At 36.1% G+C, this 21,188-nt stretch overlaps 1 protein-coding gene across 2 annotated transcripts in view; it reads left to right on the forward strand.

Moving 5' to 3' along the window:
• The window catches only part of PCMT1 (protein-L-isoaspartate (D-aspartate) O-methyltransferase), a 33,078-nt gene that overhangs the window by 9,111 nt on the left and 2,779 nt on the right, over positions 1–21,188 (forward strand). The window contains exons 2-7 of one of the 2 annotated variants that reach the window (XM_014950944.1): positions 2,524–2,628; positions 3,833–3,864; positions 4,406–4,510; positions 7,877–7,997; positions 12,741–12,826; positions 14,333–14,549. In XM_014950944.1, the coding sequence (XP_014806430.1) occupies positions 2,524–2,628; positions 3,833–3,864; positions 4,406–4,510; positions 7,877–7,997; positions 12,741–12,826; positions 14,333–14,512 (629 nt within the window). In that variant the 3' untranslated portion in view covers positions 14,513–14,549. The remainder of the gene's footprint in view (positions 1–2,523; positions 2,629–3,832; positions 3,865–4,405; positions 4,511–7,876; positions 7,998–12,740; positions 12,827–14,332; positions 14,550–21,188) is intronic. The other variant, XM_014950943.1, reaches the window with a different exon arrangement.

Consider the following 21,188-nt stretch of genomic DNA (forward strand, 5'->3'; position numbering starts at 1 on the left):
GGACTCTGAGTATGGGTAACTCGCTTAACTTCTCATTTATTGATGAAAAAGATGACACTGATCAAAAAATACAACATTCAGCAAATCTCAGGAGTGTTTGCTGAATGAGAGCATCCTGAATGCTCAGGATCTGTAGAATATTAGTAGCTACTGTTTCCAATTTTTGGGCGCCATTCGCCTGTCAGCATAAGCATCGTACTTGGTAAAGTTACATGTTCTTTGGCTGAAATAAAGTTTTGTGCTTTGTTTTGCATAGACATCCACAGACACTCTCTGCCGTGATGCTCTTATGGTCTGATTAAACAACTTGGGGGAATAATGGCTAAAATGCATAAGTAAAGTAATAGGATGGAGATAGAATAAAATCTGCAAATTCTATGAGGTGAATTTACTTACTGATACTCTGAGTAGAAAGCTGACAGGAGTGGATGAGACAGTAGTGTGAAAAAAGAGGTTTGGAAGAAGCCTATAGTCACAGCAGTACAGAGAAGGTCCCCTGAAAAGTAGGGGAGATTGTTGGCCTTACTATAGAGCCCTGCAGTTGCTCGTTCAAGCTGGAAGCTTGATCTGTGTATTTTCTGCATGTTTTTTTCCCCAAGGCACAAAAGGAAAGAGCAGATGGCTACCTATAGCTTCTAGAATGCATGCATCTGTCTGCACAATACACGTTCTTGAGGAATAAATTCCTATTTTAGGTCTTTCCTGAGTGCTTCTCAGCTACTGCTTTTTGACCCCTCTTCTGTCCCCCATAACGTCTATTTTTTTCACTCCTATTATAATCAGTTTTGCTTATTCTCCTGACCCTTTTTGTTTTTTCTTTAAAGTACATTTATTTAAGAGATACTAATTTGTTGGTGACACCTAATGAGAATCTAACAGTAGAATTTTGATTATTTTTTGTTGTTGTTTGTTTCTATGCCTTGTTCATAGAACTGATACACAACTTTTTTTACTATTTTATGTTGCTCAGTAAGTAAACTTAGGAACTGCTCCAAGTGCCTGCTCTCTCAGGAGAAAAACCTTGCATTGAAATGGGTAGTTTCCTCTAACTGGGACTGTAGTATACAGTTCCAAATGAAGTCAAAGCACAGGATATGTGTAATATGTGTGGTCTGTGAAGGGAGTATATGTTTTTTTATGGGACTTACCAGATATAGAAATAATTCTAAAAAACAATATTTTTTTTTTTAAAGAATTGTTCTTATCCTTAATAATCGGGTAGTATATTCCCATTGCAGTTCTATTTGATACTTTATTTTCAGACTGAAAATCAAAATGTTTTGGGGGGGTTATTTTGCTCTCTGAGTTCAAGCCTATGTTATATAGGATAATTAAATCCTGGAAACAGGTAGTAAATAAGAAAAAAAGAGGTAAGAAAAACCCATGATTGATAAGGATAGTTGGGAGAACACCGTAAAGAGTCAGGGAAGCCTCTGCAGGATTTATCGCAGGCCTGGGCACAGGTGTGTTAATGTTGGTAGTATTTTAAAACAAACACTGGTGTGACTTCAGCTAGGACAATCTTACAGATTTTTTTTTGTTACTGCATTTGGGGATTTTGGTTTAGATTTTAAAAGCAGTCAAATTATATGGTTTATTTTTTTCTTTTAATTTTAATTTTCCAAATAAATCTTCCTTGTTTAAAGAATGTAATTCAATGACACAATCTGTTGTTGAAACTTCAGTTATTTGTAGCTTATACTGTATCTTTTAAAGCAAGCAGTTAATGAATTTCTTCCATTTGTTTTATAAAGTTTTCTGTTACTTGTACTCAGAACTTTAAAAAAAGAATTATCAGTGTTAAAAAACTTCAATAAAATTGCAAGGAAAAAGGGCTGCACTGCAGAGGGCTTCTGATGTTTTACAAGCGTGTGCATTTACACTTTATTTTGAAAAGTGAACAAAAATTCCAAGTATTTTGATACCAAAACTCTTTGGCTTCAGTCTGCCCCAGCATAAGAATTCTGATTCTCTAGGAGTTTCTTTACAAAAGGATTTTTTTCTTTTACCAACACAAAAGAGAAACAGATCTTGAAAATAAAATACTGAGCAAGGATGCTGCAGCTTCACATTTCTACCCTGCTGTTGTATTTTTTTCAAGAATTACTCACTTTTAGAACTCCTTAGAAATATGAAGTGTGTCTTGTTAGGTGTGTAGAGTAATACCGGTTTCTTACTGACTATGTTTTCAAGAATATCAAAGGTGTGCACAAAACTGATTTTTTGTTTTGTTTTGTTTTTTGTTTTTTGTTTTGTTCCTAAGGGATAGTCTTTGCAAATAGTATCTACTGTTTCAGAAAAGCATCTGTAACTGCTGGGAAAGTCTTGTTCAAAGTTCAGTGGCTTAAGCATTGTTTGATTTATGGAGTACAGTTTAAATTCTAGTGTGATGAGGGTTAGAATGTTAGTTAAGTAGCATGATTTCTCACACTATTAGGTATATATTTATGTATTTCACATGCTCGTGCATTGCAGAAGAGAAACAATGCCTTCAATTTTATGTATGTATTTCTTTATTTATAGAAAATGGAATAATCAAATCAGACAAGGTATTTGAAGTAATGCTGGCTACAGACCGTTGCCACTATGCAAAATATAACCCTTATATGGATTCTCCCCAGTCTATAGGTAAGAGCATCTTGTAAAAATGATTGTTCTAATTTGCATAACTGCCTGATTTTTGTCATATATGTTAAGAATGTAAATATAATTTTTGAAATCTGGAAGGGTGTTCAGTTCCTTATCAGTTTATTCAGTACCTTTTAACTAAGTTTCAATTAGGGAATGCAACTGGCATACTTAGGTACGTAAAGTACATGTCCTTTAGTCCTTATTACTATGTGTAAATATGTATTCATTAAACCACAGCATTTTGTGGTGGTGCAGCTGATGTTTAAGTACTTAAAAATCACTTGCATTCAGTTTGTCAGAAACAGTATTTCTTTACAGAAATGAGATCGATGTTGAGATCGATTAGGAGTTCCTTAAACTTTTCTGTTGAGATCGATTAGGAGTTCCTTAAACTTCTACATGAGATTTATTTATTTATTTTAATATGAAGATAGGCTTTACATGAGAAGATCTGCTCATAGGACAGTTTACCATCCATATCCTAGTCTTGCCTTTCTAAGACACAAGAATGAATTATGTGAAAGAACTAATTTCTTTTTTCTTGATTTTTTTTTTTTTCTTTAATAGTGGGTGGTGAAAACTATGAATTGTAGTGGGATTTTATTATTTGTACAGGAAGATGCCTTTTTTTTTCCTCAGTAGTGGGAGATGAGAATTATGAATTGTAATAGGACTTAATTAGATCTATAGGAAATCCAAAAAAATCTTTTGATCTACGTACTCAGAAGCTTATATGTCTCCTAAGAAGCAAGTATAGGTGAGTGTTCCTCCATGTTTTCTCATAGGCGTGTGGTGTTTGCAAAGTAGATGAGATTGTCTCCAGTTCTATGGTCCTCACCACATCAAACTCAAACTAACAAATCCAGATTTTTACATAGGGATGGGGTGAAAAGGCATTAGGTTATTCTGGGAGACATTACTCTTCTGAATTCAACATACTTGATCAAGCTAAGGCAATCTAGTGGCAAAATGGAGATTGTATCAAAGTCAAAGATAGACTTTTTTTTTCCCCCCTGTCCAGAGTTGGCACGACATAGCTTTCAGATGATGTACCTTAATGCACTTCTGAAGGAAGAGTACCAGTGTAACCATTGGGGGATGTGTGTGTAGTGTATTGGCATTATACAGCCAAGGTAGTGAAGATGGCAAGGTTGCTGTCTGCACGATGATCAACATGTTCTTCCAATCTCTTGTTTTACAGGTTTCCAAGCAACAATCAGTGCTCCACATATGGTAAGCTTTAAACCTATGTGATTAGCATAGATGATTTTATAAACATCTAAAAGCTTCTGAAATAATTAAATTTGCTAGGATAAATATTTTAGTAGTTTAGTGCAGTGATGCTGTTCTGAAATGCCTAGTGAGAGGGCACGGGCAAGGCTGAGCCAGACTTTTCTTGGAGATGTACAGTGATAGGATGAGGGGTAGTGGACAAAACAATGCAATATGGGAAATTCTAATTAGTTGCTAGGGTGGAAAAAAAAATGCCATAGAGTGTAGTTAAGCCCTGGAACAGATTTTGAAATTGTTGAAATTCAGTTCTTTATACAAAGAATCTGACTGGACAGGACTCTGTCAATTTAAATTGCCTCTGTCTTGAAAGAGGGTTGGACCACAGGATTTCCAGAGATCCTTTCCAACCTAAATTACTCTGACTGTAATTTATAACAATATAAGTATTCAGGAGTAGGTAACAGTGATTTCTATGGTATGATATTGTAAAATAAACACTTAAAATATTTTGAAACTTTCTGTCTCTGTCCTCTTCTCTTAGCATGCATATGCTCTTGAACTTCTGTCTGATCAGTTACATGAAGGAGCCAAAGCACTTGATGTAGGATCTGGAAGTGGAATCCTTACAGCATGCTTTTCACGAATGGTGAGATACTTAGTTTAATCACTTGACTGTCAGAACTGCTTGAACTGTAGCATAACTCTGAATAAAAGAGGGGGGTGGGGGAGCATCCATTGTACAGTGGACTAATATATATTATACAGAAAATAATTTACTCTCCTGGGTGTGATTAGTACCCATTTCTTACCCTAACTGGTACTAGATGGATGAGTTAAAGGGTTTGGTAAATCGTGTGGTGGTGAAGAAACTGCCTAGAGGGGAAGTTTTTTTTTCTTGATTAATTTTAGTGGTTCCTTTTTAGCTTGAAGGAAGGAGGTGTTTGTCTTGTCCAGCCCAATTTTTACGTTATCTTGTGCAGCTGTGAATGTGATGGATTGTCATGCCTTTCTGCTATGATGAGAGCTTACTGAGACCTAAAGAATCCTATTTCCACAGGAAAATATGTTGTCTTTATGTAAATTGTCTTTGAATTTAACTTTTTTTTTCCCTTGTTACTATATTGCGTGAGCATCACTATAAATATCCATTTAATCTTTTCTAAGTAAGATATTAATTTATATTCTCTTTACATTCTTCAAGTAATTTAATCTTTGTACGTAAGGAATTCTCTATGGGTCTACCCTATCTTACATCAGGAAGATGAGATGAAAAAAGTTGTTTTGTGATGGTTGTAACTACACTACTGTTAGGCTAATTTATGGAGTTGAATATAGTCAGTTCTTCCTTCTCTATTCCAGGATTTATCATTGCATTATAACTAGCAGAGACCTTCATTAAACAGCCAACTAGACTTTTTATCTTTCTGATAAGTTAATTTGGAATATGGTGATGCATATGATAAATTCTCGTACGAGTTTTTTTTGCTACTTAGTTTTCTATTTTCAAACACTGATCTGTTGAGCCACCGATCACTTTTGGTTTCCTGTGTTAAGAGTTAAAGAATGTTTAGGACTGGGCAATGCACAAGCGAAAATATTTAGTTTTTTAAGTGCTAGCTGCAAAATCAAAAATAAAAAAAAATTGTAGTTGAAATAAGTTAACCAAACTGCAGTTTAGAGGAATTCTTAAATGTCACTCATTCAACTTTCTGCCTGTTTTTTGGGGGTCTAATTGGTAGTCAATAATCAAGTGCTAGTAGCACTTAGAGTGCGAACTCCAATCCTACAATGCTAAAACTTTTGTCAAAGTTAAGTGTATTTATCACTAAAAAGTTAGGAATGCATAGAGAAATAGCCATTTTTGTTAAAGTGTGGTTGTGCCCTTTTGTCTTTTTAAAATATCTATGTAAGAAAAGCTGAAAACATCTACAGAGAAGTCAGAATTACCACAAAAATGAAATATCTTTCCAATTTTGCTGAGGTTAATCACACTATCTTTTTATGGCTATATGAATGTCATGTTCCTCTTCTGAATCCTCCTTGGTGCTATGCTGTGGAATGCCTTACAGACTTTTGTGAAATATTGGATAAATGCTTTTGTTCTCTTTGATAGCATTACTTCTGTGCAGTATGGATCTTGCTTCATCCACCTGAGTGAATGTAGATAAGACAATATGTACTGCTGACTTTCTTTATCTGTAAGGTTGTTTCTAACAGTAACAAAAGCTTGAAATATATTATGGGGAATGATGGGAAAGTGTTTTGCTATCAAAATTCAGGTGGGGATGTGCTTACTGGATCATGTAGGTGGTGTTTCTCAGTCTACTTGAGTTCTAGAAGAAATAGCTCCCATTTGTGGCTCAAGTGTCTGAGTGCATGTGAATGTCATGGCAGCTTTACCCCTATAATGATGATCTCAATTGTGGTACTTCTGGGAAAGCTTTATGTTTACTTAGACTAGTAAAGCATCTTTAAGATTTTTTGGTTTTCATATTAAACTGCTGTGATAAACTTATCTACGTAGCATACAAATGTAAGTTTATCCACTTTTAAAGATTGCTGGCAAATTAAATGAATTGTAGTTTTAATCCTGTAAGTACTGAAATTATAAAAAGAGTGGGGTATATTTTTATTCCAAACAGACCATGGTGATACCAAAAATTGTATCATTTTGCTATTGTCTAGATTGAGCACAAAGTTCCAGGGCAATAGACAGAGGTAATTGAGGGCTTGGAAGTAGCCTAAGGGACTGTGACACGCAGCAGGAGGTTCACTTACTTTTGTATCAGGCTATCTCATGCTATGACCATTTTGCTAAATTTTAATTTCTGTGACATTACCCTTTGTTGAACTACACTGGTTCTTTTGGCAGCTTCTGGTACAACTGACTGTTGGGCATTCCTCCAGATAGCAACCTGTGGTTGTCATAGAGAAAACTTGCCATGTGTCTTGCTCTGTTTCAAAGGCTAGGCTGGCGGTCTTCCAATTGAAAAAGAAGAGATAACACTGTTCTCTTGATGTTTCTAGCATAGGACTTGTCCATAATAAAACAGGAAAAAAAATCCCCATTGTAGCAATAACCAGTTATTAATTTTCCACGTCTTAGCAACATTAAAATGTAAGATACAGAAACATAACCGATGTCTTCAAATGTGTCCAAAGACTAAGTTGTATGACAACATGGGCTGCTAGGACATAAACTGCCATTGTGTTCTTTGAGCTGGATACTGTTAAAAATGGTCAGATTTTAAGACTTGAATTTTCTCCTCTCTCCAAAATTGGAATATTTTTTCTGTAATAAAGACACGATTCCGGAAAAAATCCCTATAATGGACAAGGCTTTGTTAGTAGGCCTTTTTTTTTTTTTTTTCCCCCCTAAGAATACACAGATCTTTTGTGACCTTTTGTGAGCTCTCAAACGTTCCACTCTTCCTGTGGAAGAGAGCTATAAATCTGAAAGGAGATTAATGAATGCAAGGGTGGGAGGTAGTTTATCCCTAACCATTAATTACTGCATTTGCTTCTGAAAGAATAGGACTCTTGAGATAACTTAGAATAAAATGCATGACTTACTATTTTCCTTGAAGTAAGGTCTTCTCTAGAAAAATCGTAATTTCTAAGTAAGTTTATTCAACATGAAATGAGATCAGTTCTAGTATTTGTCCTTGAAGTTGTTACTTTCTACTGCAGGTAATGTAAACATGATCAAATTCAACTTCTAAAAATTCAGAGAAAAAATCTCCACTATAGCATAATTTAACTGAATCACATATTAAAAAGATGGCTCTAACAAGCATTTATAAGACTGTACTGACAAACTTGAATTACCAGTTGCTTCTAGCAGTCAGGATGTGTTATTTCAAGCAGTAGTTCTAATAACATTGGGAAAATATTCTACCACTTCACTGGTTTTGTTTTTATTTTAGAGAAATGAGATCAGGAGATAGAAATACTCATTCTATAAATAAATCAAAACTAGCAGAAATTATTCAACTGTATATTTTTATTCCAGGTTGGTCCCAAAGGACAAGTTGTAGGAATTGATCATATCAAAGAACTAGTAGATGACTCAATAAATAATGTCAAAAAAGATGATCCCACATTGCTGTCTTCAGGAAGAGTGAAACTGATTGGTGAGCATCAGACCGATATACTTACTAATTAAACTGATATTCTTTCTAGCAGCTGGTTGAAAATGACTGGAATTGGATGTGATTAAAAATTCTAATATAAGAAGTTAAACCAAAGAAAGAAGAGCCAAATGAAATTTTTAAAATCCAAGTTGTCTTTAGGCCTTTGAAAAATGTCATCATCACACAGTTTTGAGAATATGACTTCTGGTAATCTTAAAGACTATGTAATCATTCTGTTAGAGAAGCTTAACAAAGAAGTGTTTTCCAGTGAAAATACATGCTGAAGGTCTGTCATGTTAACTCTGCTATTTAAAATTGTGTTTGAATGCACAACTTTTCATTAATGTTGTCTAAACTTGAGCATTTTAACAAAGCCTTCATACTTCTGACATAGTAATTGAGAAAGCTGCACACAGAGAATTGAGTGGGAAAAGTACTGGACTGGCAGTATGCATCACTGAAGTTGCTTTCACTTGTTTTTAAAATCAACAATATTTGTATGTTAGGGTAGTGATTAATTGACACCAAACTACTTTAATTCAGTCAGAGTTACTGAGGGGGAATAATGCAAAAATTATGCAAGGACAGTGAATTGTTGTTTTTTTTTTTTTAACTAAAAAGAAAAAAAGTTTGGTGTTCTTTTGTTTGGTTGGATTTTTTTGTTAGAAGATGCAAAGCTGGCAGGAGGAAAGCTTTCCCTTCATTATCATTCTATTTGTTCAGTTTAAAAAGAAGTTGAAAGTCTGGATTATTTTGAGGCTTCTTACAAGAGCACTTGGAAAAATGATTATTATGTGACGTTTGGCTCTTAATCACCATTTTGATTCTTGGTCTTTTTTTTGTAAATGTGGTAGTCTTCTAAATCTTTTTAAAATAAGCCAATCAACACGTGTACGTGTACAAGTGTATAAAATGCAGCATCACCCACTGAGAACACTTATGCCTTAAACTTTCTTTCTTGGAATAGGACTTATACTGAGCCTGTTTGGGCTGGAGAGGGGGAATGAGGGGATAATTTCTATTGTTGCTGTACAAGAGCAATTTGGACTTATGCCTCTGGTTGTACCTGAAACAAAATCTGGTGCTCTTGGGGGTCTAGAATTCTGAGTAAACATCATAATCTATATTATGTTTGACTGTAGCAGGGTGACTAAGACTTCTATTGTGAGGTACATTTAAAAAAGTACAGATAGATGAGTAGCACTTTTGTGAATTAGGTGGAGAAGAAGAATGTCTCAACTGTGCTGGATTCCTGGGAGCTCTTTGATACGGAGCTAGAATTCAGACAGAGCTGTTTTTTAAAACAAATCAAAACCTCCCAACACCTCCCTCCCCAACACACAAACAAAAAACCCCTGAAAACCCAGGGTTGATTTGTGATGGGAACTGTATGACAGTTCCTGGCTTTTTACAAGTAGGCTTCTAACATTCTCCATTGCTTTGTCACACCTCAGGTATGCCATAACTGCATTTCAGAAGCATCAATATTATTTTGGGGTGAATTAGTAATAGGACTGCACTGAGAACTTGCGAGTATTGGGAATATTCCCAATACTTGGGAATAGGTATACAAAGGGTGTGTCTATTTCAGTTTATTGGAGTTTTTGCTTTTGTGTGTGTGGTTTGGTTTTTTGTTTTGTTTTTAATTTAAATCAGAAAGGTGCCTTTGAGATCAGTCTCTCAACTGCTTCCACTTATCACACTTTGGCTCACATGAGAGTACTCCTGGAGAGCACAAACTTTGATTTCTTTTGGATGAAGCTAGACTGGATTATGTGCTCTGAGAAGCAACCAAATATGTTTGATACATTAACGGATTTTAAGCCAGTAAGACTAGAACTGGACCAGTGATCATTCTGAAATGCACATGTTGCATGGACATCAGGTTCTCAGCAAAAACTGATCTGCTGTACAGATCTGCTTCTATTGTACTGTACATTTGCTGACGCAGATGTAGCCAGAGGGGATGAGGGCATTCTAACCACAGTGAACTAGTTTGCTTCTGGTTCCGTGCTCATGCTACAACTCTGTGTGAAACAGGTCTACCTAGACACACTGAAGGCTTGAGTACCAAAATCAGCAGATCAAGTCTAGGTTCAAAAACAAGCTACAAAACCCTTTTATATCAGAAAGTCCTGACGCTATTTTCCCCCCTCATCACCACCCACTGCCATGGTTGCTTCGTTAACAGGCTGCATGTAATTGGAGATTTGAGTAGGATGGGTGATGTTATTCAGGATGCAAGCACAAGCTCAAAATTTGGACATTTGGACTGATGTTTCCCCTTGGACATTGAATAATATAATAACTTGTATGCCACTGAATGTGTGAATGCTGCCTTAACTTTTTTTTTTAAAACCATCTGGATATTTAAAAATGTGTTCCCATTGTGAGTGGATATATACCTGATTGCTGTAGCCAGGAGAATTTTTGTGGATATTAAAAGGGAAGAGCATGCTGTGCCTGATGCATATAAAGGAGCATGATTTTTTTTATTTTATTTATTTTTTGTGTGGAGGTGCACTGATTCTGAAGATGGTAGCTTTGGTTTGGACTGTTGATTCTAAGAACAAAAGGTTTAGATGTTTTGTGTCCTTTTTACCACTGTCAGCAAAATAGTGTATGCAGAAGTCACATTCAGACTTCTTCTCTGGACAGTGCACAAGGTGTGTTTAAGTCTCAGACTACATGTGTTCTTCAGAAGACAACAGAAGTTTCTTTCACAGCTGTTTCTTCAACTTAGCAATCTCTTCTTCTTTTGCTAGACATACTGAAGTTCACTCCTTTTAATGCCTACTGCTGCATCTTAGGGAATGAGGGTCTGTCTGCCTATGTAACATCATTCGAAGCAGTATTTGTATTTTTGAGCTGAAGAGGTCTTTCTCCATTGCCTTTTCTAAGGGAATAGCAGCTTGATATGGTAACACACCGCTGCTTTGTCTTTAAAGGATGTTTATAGTGCTACTAAGATATAAGCAAATATAAATTATATACCTGACTGCATTGTGATAGTTGTTCCAGCAGAACCCACTTTGGAAGAGTCAGAGACATTAAGCCCTGGAAATACTGGAACTTTCATCTTCATTACTGGCAATAATAATAAAAGCTGGCTTAGTGGAATTGGTGATCAATAGAATGGAGTCTTTTGAAGCACTGGTAGTTCTTGCTTGGCAGCTTCTGACTGAGGCTCTTAGCTGGAGCTTGACCTGATGTTGTGATTTGGGCATCTGGTCAGAATTGGTGGTACTGAGCTTCTCAGCTACTGGGGAAATGTGCTCTCTTATAGTCCTTAAGCTTTTTGGGTGTAGAATGTCCTTGCAGGGTCTTGTTTCAGGACCTAATACGAAAGATGATAAACTGCCCAATTTTATTTGTTTCAAGGAGCTATCCAGATCTTTCTGTACACTCTTGGATACTTCCGTGTGTTGTTACTGTCCAGGTGGCCCTCCCTGTCACTGGGGTCAAAGTGAAACCTGCTATGGCTACCATGTATTTTTTCCTGCCTTGTGAGTTTTTGGAAGGCAAAAAGTTGTCAAATTTTCAGCCTTTGGCAGAGGCTTAGAACTACTTTTGACTTATTCAGCCTTTTAATTAACCTGTAATAATAATGATTGCACAGAAGTCAAAGCACAGTCTGAAGACAGGAAACCCCAAACGACTGCTTTTTCTTCTTGACTGATCACTGGGACTTTTGCACTTACCGAGTACAAATTTATGGATGGTTTAGCCTCATTCGCTACTTCTGTTCCTAAATAACTCCAGAGAGCACTTACCTAACTTGCTCTGATTTTCCTGTTGGTTTCCTATAAATACTGTGGATGCCACATTTGTATAATCTTCTTTCAAAACTTATCTCAGGGTCTAGTTTAGTTTGTTATATTTCAGTGGCTTAAAAACCCTGATCTGTTCACCTTTCATCCTGCCTAACTGGGATGGTGTGAGACTTCTGTGACAGGGTGCTTCTCCATGAGTTCTCCACCAAAGCTGAAGCTGCATTGGTGGCCCTCTGAAGAACTTAATTACTCCTTACATCTTCCAGGTAGCCACCTGGAGCTTTAGCTGAGAGCTTTAGCCACAGGTCTGACCTGGTTATCTGTGTTAGTCCAGCAACTGTCTGCAGGAAGGGTAGTGAGACCTATCTGGCAAAGGGAGATGCGTGGGACCGGTGTGGTGCTGCATTAATGTATGAATGTAGGTGTGGACTTTCACTCCAACCTGTAGTGCAGCTATAGGTGTATAGTCCATGTGAATACTTGCTTTGTCTTTTCCTCACCTTGGAAGTCTTCTGATATGCACTTCTGAGATTTAATGCCTTAGATTTATGATTTGCATTATATTTAGGGATGGTGTGCATGAAAGCAAGTCAAAGTAAAGCATTAAAAGGGTAAACGAGAGGAAATTTTCCTGCATTGGAAAGGCAGGGCACATAATTACTTAAGTATCTTTTCTGGGTGGACCCCGTGTCTCCAAGGACTTTTGTTATAAATCCATGCTTTGTAATTTCAGGTGCTTCAGTAATATTTCGTATCTTCTATAAGTGTGTGTATGTACCTATGAAGGTGTTTTGTTGTATCTATTTTACAATTGTGTTAATATTTAACTGACTTCATCATGCTATTACTGCTCAGCGGAATTTTAGTTGAAATTTGAGGATAGCTTTTTATCTGCCTATAGATATGGCAGATCAGCTGTTTTGTCCACTCCTTTTGAAAACGTTAAAAAAAAGAAAGTGTTTTCTTGCAGTGGGAGATGGAAGAATGGGATATGCAGAAGAAGCTCCCTATGATGCGATACATGTAGGAGCTGCAGCACCAGTTGTGCCCCAAGCAGTAAGCCTTTTTGTTTTATGTGTGTGATTCAGTGATCTCTAAACTGTAAAGAACATTTTACATACATATATATGTAGACTTGCACTGCTGGGAGTATCAGAGGGCTGGGTGGTATTGCTCTATGGTATGGGGTTTTTTTGTTTCTGTTATAATTGGGCTTCCTGTTGGTTTGCAAAAGCTACATGTTCTAATAACTCTAAATAAACGTATCTTAAAATGACTTGTGCACAGCCCTCTCCCATGAAGATTAACTGGAGCATTTTATCTAATAAATGAATTTGGTTTTGTCAAACATTAAAATGCAAAATTGAAGTCTTTGTTTCCCAGGTTCCAAGTCATTGAGCCTGTTGGAAAAGTGATACGCTCTACTGGAAATACAGACAATGCCATGTGTTTGTAGCTTTCAGAGTGGATACAGGACAGTTCTTACTAGATAAGCTGAAGAGTAATTGGGGACTTCAGAGTGTGCATACATGAAGTCCATTCTTTTAGATAGTATTTTTTTTTCTCTTCTGTTCGTCAGGTGAATGGGAATAACATGAATTTGATATGCTAGTTACCAGTTTAGTTGTTTTGGTTTTTTAATGGGGAATAGTGAAGGACTGGAGGTTTGAGATGCTATAGACACGTTAGACATTTCCAGACATTGGCTGTTGTTTTATATTTTTTTAATTTTATGTTGGGGTGCTTCAGTGTGTATTCCCAGCAAAGCATTGATAGATGACAATTAAAAGGTAATTTAAAGCTTATTAGTGAGTGAAACACTTAATTATAACTTCTGTTAGTAAGAGGGCTTAAGATTATTTTTTTTTTACGGGGGCTGGGAAGTACTGAATTTTCCTTAAGACTACTGTGATTAGCCACCTTCTTCAATTAAAACCAAAAATAAATCCAAACATTTCTCTGGCACTCTAAGTGTCACTTATCTTACTCATATTGATATATTTTAGAGTTGTTTCATAAAATGCTGTTCCATTCACAGAATGAAAGAGGAGCTGTTGAGTAGGCAGTGTATTCAAACAACTAAAATTATTCCAGGAAGATAAATTTTAAAAAGTCACAAATCGCAAATCTTGTCCTGAGGGCTCTAGGGGAGCTCAGAAATGTTAGACAATGGGCCTGTGCTGATGCACAATAAGTATCAAAACAATTAAAACTGGCAGTTTAAAAAGGTTGAATCTACTGTAAAAATTATTTGCAATTTATGTGCTTTTCCCCCTCTTAGGTAGGAACTAAAACTGCAATCAACCCAGTTAATCCAATTACTATTTTACCTTCTTTTGGAATTATATGAAATTATTGTGAATGTTTCTGTAATACCAGTTGTTGTACCATGTTGTTACGATACTCTTATTTTTGCATTTTTTATTTTTCCTAGTTGGTTATCTAGTCCATAACAGTAGATAGAAAAAAATGTGGCAAAATTATTAAATCTAATATAACAAACTTTGGATCCAGCTTGTCTGAAGTGGCTGGTTACATTCTAATTTCTGTGTTGTGTTCTAGCTTATAGACCAGTTAAAACCCGGCGGAAGATTGATATTACCAGTTGGCCCTGCAGGGGGAAACCAGATGCTCGAACAGTATGACAAACTAGAAGATGGCAGTGTCAAAATGAAGCCTCTGATGGGAGTGATATATGTGCCTTTAACAGATAAAGAGAAGCAGTGGTCCAGGTGGAAGTGATTTTCTGTTCCACTTACTTCTTCCACACACACGCAAGGTGAAAGGGTGTGAATTTTAAAGCAGATAGACTGCAAAGCCTGCCTTTGCTGCTGTCATTGCTTTCTGCTCCTCCATACCATGAAAAGTGACTCGGTCTGCATTACTGCATCACCACAAGGAGGTTATGCTAAGTTTGAGTTAATTTAAAAGCGGAAGAAAAATATTGCATGGGTTGCACTTTGTTTCTTTCGGACATGTTTTCTTTAGTCTTTGGTGTGTTGACGTTCCTTATTTGTTGTTTTGGACACAGTATTTTCTAAATTTAAACATCCCTTCTAATGAACCGTTTATAACAAGCTTGCCCAGTAATTAGGGTAAAGTGTAAAATGCTACTTAAGAATAAATATTATTTTGTCCTGTAAGTTAGTGGTAATTGTGTGTTTGTTTTTTATTTTTCTGAAATGTCACCAATGAAGAAAAATCTTTGTAAAATCCTTTGTGGGAAATATAGATAATCTTGCAAGCACTTTTCTCTCAGCCTCCAAGTAGTAGAAAGTGGAGAAGGTAATAAATGTGGTTGAGTAGAGTTCAGAAAATTCTCAGACATGTTATTAAAAGTCTGTCATCTGTCTCTGATGAGGACATACTTGTGTTCACCAACACAGCAAACTCTAAAAGCCTTTCTAGAGGTAGTAAACCTTCCAGTTTGCTGAACTGAATGGCCAGTAACATAGACATAACACAGCTGTCAGCTTAAACCCTACTGGGCATTAGTGTGCCAATGAACAAAGCAGCAGTCCTGGTTTGCTTCCTGGCAGAAAATGCTTGTGAATGTATTATCTGCGTTAATGAAGTGCATAGACGTGTATTGAGTTCTGAAAACAATGTTTGAGCTTCATAACTCCTGAATCTAGATTTTTGAGTTTATTCTGGAGTATAGCTTGTGATTTGGACACGTGAACACTTAGAGTTTAAGCTATGAAAATGTCCATAAAAAGTATAAATTAAGCAATTTGTGTTACTGCTGCTTCCTGAAACCTTATTTCAGTGTTTTTTGGATTGCTGTATAGCCACCATGTACAAATTACTCTTAGAACAACTTTAATGAGTTACTGCTTAGTTCAAAGCTTGTGAAGCGTGCTGGCTATTCAGATGTTTTGTATTTGTTATGTAAATTAATACTTTGTCCTCGAATATTGCCAGTGTTCCCTTAGTGTGGTACTCGGGGGTTTCCTGCCTCTTGTAAGGCTTTGGAAGTCTTGCTTTGTGGTCAGTTTCCTCCTCTGGCAAGTGTGGTGGACTTCAGACTAGTTTGGAGTCCATGCTCTGCTTACTTGACAAAAGAGAAGTATTCTTCTTAAGCCTTCCTTTTTGTATAGAAGTTTTATATATTTTTCTACATTTCCACCTGATTTGATTATAGTAGCAATTATGGGGTTTTTTTTTGTAGCAGCAATATGTGTTCTTATCAATAGTGTTTATGGAAGGCTTTCTGGAATGACAGTGATTATCCTGTGCTGCTAGTGAAGGTGGAGTAGTGTGTTAAGGACTAGAATTCTAAGGTCTTTACACCTCTTCTGTGCAGTTTTGTACTCTGTTCTCTCTGCTAGCTCAGGAAGAAGTCAAAGATTGTCTTTGGGCTTTCTGCAGTCCAGAGTATTCTGTGGTTATCTTCACCAGGTTTTCTTAGCATTTTATGTTCTTTTCTGAAATACTTTTATTTAGTTTAAATTTAAGTGTTAAGAATATACATTGGTGTTATCAGAAAAGGTAAGTGCTTAGCCCGAAGGGTTACCTTGATCACTACAGTAGCATAGACACTGTTTCTTGCTACATACATTTAAATTTGGTTCAGACTTGGAAATCTCTGTTAAAGGAAATCTCAGAAGTCCACTTTTTGTAAAGTTTTTTCTTTAATTGTCCTTTCTGTGATCTGAAAAAAATTCCCATTCCCTTCTCAAGGATAACTGCCAGTGAACTGCTACCCTTACAGGAGGCTGAATCTGTCTTTTTTGTCATTTTTCTTTATTGGAGATTCCAAAGTCTGTGGTCAGCCAGCTGCTGCTAAGGAAACTCCTAATTATAAATCAGCATTTGTTATCTATGATAGAATCAAAGATGAAAGAGACTTTTTTTTTCTGCACTTCCTAGATTTCAATTTACCTTTCTGAAATTGTTGAAGAGCTGTGAGCAGAGATCAATCAGAGACTCCTCTGAAAGAGCATCTTTAAGTTTTTGTATAATAAAAGCTGTAGCATATGAGAGACTCTGTTGCAAATCTAAAATCCATTGGACACCTTTTTTTAGAGCAGCTCAAGAATCCTGTGTGTATAGCTTGTCATTCTCTTAGTTTACATTATGTTATGCAGTTTCATTCCTGATGCAGGTAACTGTCTCATCGCTTTAAGAATTGGCATCCCTTCTCAAAATACAATCAATAGGCCAGTAGCATTTTCCTGGGCTATCAGACCTTCCAGTTGGCAAGAAACCACTTGAATTTTGGCTTAGCCATTCACATATTGCAGAAGTTAGTGCAGTTCCTTACTAGGGCTGCACAAGAATGAGTTGATCTCTAAGTGGTATTTGAGGTCAAACCTACCTTCAGATGTTTTGCATCGTTCTTCGTAAAACTGGAACTGCTAGCAAAAGAAAATCTGGGCTAGCTGGAAGGAAAAGACTTCTGGATTTTGATTAAATTGGTGTTGTGGTACTAAATAAAGAATCTTATTTTGTGAATATTGTTGGATTTCCTTAAATTTAGTCAATAATTTTCTAGTTTTTATTTAGCTGCAGTAGTATTTTTAAGCTCCAGGTATTAGTGGAAATCTCTAAAAGTGACTCCATGGAACCTTTGGAAGGAGAATATACACAGGAACCCTCTCTCTGGTACAAAATGAAATGCATTAGTGTGCCAGAGATCCAGCACTAGGTGCCTACTTATGGCATTAAACTGGTAAGGATGTTTATCTTTTCACATAAAACTTCCCAATTACTAATTATTTTTTTTTCTTACTGATGAGTAGGGAGGAGAGAAGGCTTCTTGTGCTGCACAGTTGAAAACACAGCTTATTGGCTACCGTATTGGCAGTTCTCGTGTAAATTAGGATCTCTCTGGTTTTACCTCTCTCTGAGAGTTCACTTGCTTGTGGAGAGACAATTTAAAGAGAATAACAACATAAGGAATGCTTAGAAGTGAGTCTCTTGCAATCGTCCATTTTATCTCTGAACAGGCAGCTCTTCTTAAAAAGTTAACAAGTTACTTTTTTTTAACTTGAAATACTGCATTAGTGAAAATTATTTATAAATGACATGTTAAATTCATACCTGCTGATATACTGTCATTGTAATTTTTCATTTTAACATTTCTGAGCAAAAACTGCAGTAACTAGACAGGGGCTGTTACTGTATCCCACTTACTGCACATACAACATGATTAAGCACCCTTTTGGAAAAAGTATTTATTAAGAAATATTTTAATATGTTTTGGCTTATAAACTCTTATCCAGTGTTTCAAATCACCCTGACGAGCTAGTAGTCCAATTTCAGTTGAAATGAGTAGGAATTGTTTGCCCAGAATTCCTTAGGCTATGCAGCCTAATGATTATGGTTGAAGTTTCTATTTTACTTTGGCAGAAAGAATCTCTGCGCAAAATATTTTAGGTTAAATTTAAAATTTATGTATTATGCAAAAATGCATGTGATGTAACCGATATAATAGGTTGCAGAGAAAATTCCTTTTTTTTGTCATTTTAACCTACTCTCTCAATTTGATGATTGATCATAGCAAATAATAAATACTTTGTAGCAGCACCTTTCCAGAATAAAATGCTAGAACTCCAAATACTGCAGCTAGTTACATTTAAAATTACAAAGGGAAGAATAATTGGCTGGTGAAACACTGAGTGGATACTGAAATTCAGAGTTTAGCCTAATACAGATTAGAAATACAGTATCAGTAATGACAGCATATTTTTTATAGATGAATGGTGTATCAAAAAGGGCAAGTCAAATGCTACCTAATGACAAGAGAGTTGAAGTGGATCAAGAAGAGTGAGTTACAGATTTCAGATAAATTTATAAATGCTTGTTCAAATACTTAATTTGAATGCCTTCCACTGAAGAGGTAGAGACAGTTCTCAAAATGTCATCACTTACCTGTATCCCAAACATATATTATTTCTTATTGTTGATAAGATTGTTGGGGTTTTTTTTTCCTCCCAATAATGAACTCTGACATTTACCTGTAATGCTACCTATTAGATTTTTCTGAGAATGGGAGTATCTAACTAAAAAACAATGTGAAATGTGCAATATGTTTTCCCTAATAGTAAACAAGCTTTCTTAACTTTATTTTTAGACTGGTAATTTTGAGCTAATGACTTCTGACATTTGCTTTAACTTGAGTTTAAAGTTGCTTTGATGCCTCAATTGACAATGTTGGATGAGTGATTCTCTTGTTAGAATTTCAGGGGCCTGAGAAGGACTATTGTGATGACTTAGAACCTAAATATATATATATATTGCTTACTAAGCAGGAGCTAGTAAATAGATTGGAAGGAGGGAGTGCATATATGAAGGTAGAGGGAACTTATGTGAGGTGTCTAAGAATCACAGCAAATAGTTGTGGCCAGAAAATGGGAGAAAAATAAAAATTAATTAGTAAATCTTTCCTATGGCTTTAGAGGACAACAAGGTATTTTTAACAGAGAAATAGCAGTTGTCTTTGAATCTGCTTGTAAGCTTTGTAGCAGCACAGATTTTTATATTTTTTAAATGCTGGCAGAATAGGCCAGTATCCTGGGTTTTACCAGCAGTTGAACTCAGGTGGGTTTCACAGCTTGGCAGCTTCTGATCCCTACAACTGAAGTTCAGATCAACCAGTGCTGTTTTGCAATGTATATTTAAGTCTGCAAGCTGTTGGCATTAGGTGGAAAGCTGAGAAGTGTTGCCTACTTGATGATTTATTTTTAAGACTTTTCTGTAACTTCCTAATATATATGTAGTACTATAGTGCACATATAAGCTCAGCTTCCCATGACAGTAGAAAATAAATGTTGATTTTAACACATACATCACAGATTGGTTAGGGCTGGTGTGCTGCTGTTAGAATAATGAGTAGCAAAGAGCAAGTGAAAAATCTCTTGAAGGAAGATGATCCCCTTAATGTAAATGTTCTAATAAGCAGAATATGAAAATCTTTATTTTGAAAGTTACATCTAAGATATACATAACTTACAGCAACATTATTTGCTCAGGAATAGGTTAAAGCAATGCAAAATACTAACAATTAAAATATTGGCATGTTATTATCACATATTTGAATTCTTAAGGACAAATGCCATTTTGAAAAAGGAAAAAAAAAAAACCAACCCACATCTCAAATACGTTAAGTGCCTCAGCAACTTTATGCAAAAACCTTGCCACTGTCTGTGGTTGGGCAAAATTACTATGTTTAATAGTTTCAGAATAAATATGGAGTTTTTTCTTAGGCTTACAATTTCTTGAGGATCTAGCTCTGGTTTAAAGGATTAAGAATTACTTGTCACAGTAGAAGGCCAGGCTTTTACGAAGCTGTGAGAGGATATGGTAGGAATCAGGATGAAAATCACATCAGGAATTGGGCAGATGAGACCAAACCAGTAATCATTACAGTAGTCATGCCTTACATATGCTTTTTTAAGCTGTAAATATCAACTGATAATGGAGGTCCTAGAAGCATTAAGGTTGAATGAAGTCCTTGTCCTAAATTCACCAGCACTGCATTTTAAACCGAGTATCAGATGTTCATTTATTTTTATCTGTTTAAAAGTAAGCAAATACCCATTCTGGAAATAGGCAGATAGGGAGAACTTCCAAACCTTCGACTATAAACATATATAAACATATTCTTTACCCCTGCCAAGATGTGTTCTTCCCCCTTCTGCTTTTTTCTGCTTTCTGTAATTACTGCAACACTCTGAAGCTGTATGATTAGTACCTCGCTATTAGAAGGCAGTGCAAAGTGCAAAGAATGCAAATATTTATCACTAACAAATCATACGGTTTGCCTCCCAGCTGCAGTAGATAGAAAACTAGTCATTTAAGCACTAGTTGCAGCAGCCTTTTCAGTTGCTTTCAGAATGTTTTGCATGTTGTCATTCCATGCTGTGTAATTCCTGAAGGATAATGCCTATATAACCTTAAAGCTTTTGCTTGTGTGCATGTAGAACTATATTTTTGTGGGTTAGTTTTGCATGATAACTGGAAATACTATTGTGTATTGGGCCGGCAATCACATTAGTGAAGTTAATTCAGACAGTGTTTGCTTTGGCTAACGAGGGTGATGCACCTACTTAAAGAACAATTTCAGCAAACTCATTGTGAGTTTATAGATCGCTTGTGCCTTGAGGGGAAAAAAAAAAGCAGACACTTCTGTTTGAATTTTCCAGCATTCATAATGGCACGGTGCACAGCTTTCAGATTTGATGGACATTTTGCATTAAAGCTATTGCTTTAGAAATGTTTAATCAAATCACTAATATATGATAACTTCACTGATGGAATATGGGTTCTGTGGGTTTCCTGTTTCAATGTAGTTTAAATATCCTGCAGGAATAAAACCCTGCATTTTCTGGATTCCTCGCAGTGATTTAGAGAGGCTCCTTGATGCATCCTTTCTCCTCCCTGAATCTCCTTTTAACACACAGACCCCCACCCT

Source organism: Calidris pugnax, unplaced genomic scaffold (assembly GCF_001431845.1).
Source record: "Calidris pugnax isolate Ruff unplaced genomic scaffold, ASM143184v1 scaffold24, whole genome shotgun sequence".
In the NCBI taxonomy this organism is placed as follows: domain Eukaryota; kingdom Metazoa; phylum Chordata; class Aves; order Charadriiformes; family Scolopacidae; genus Calidris; species Calidris pugnax.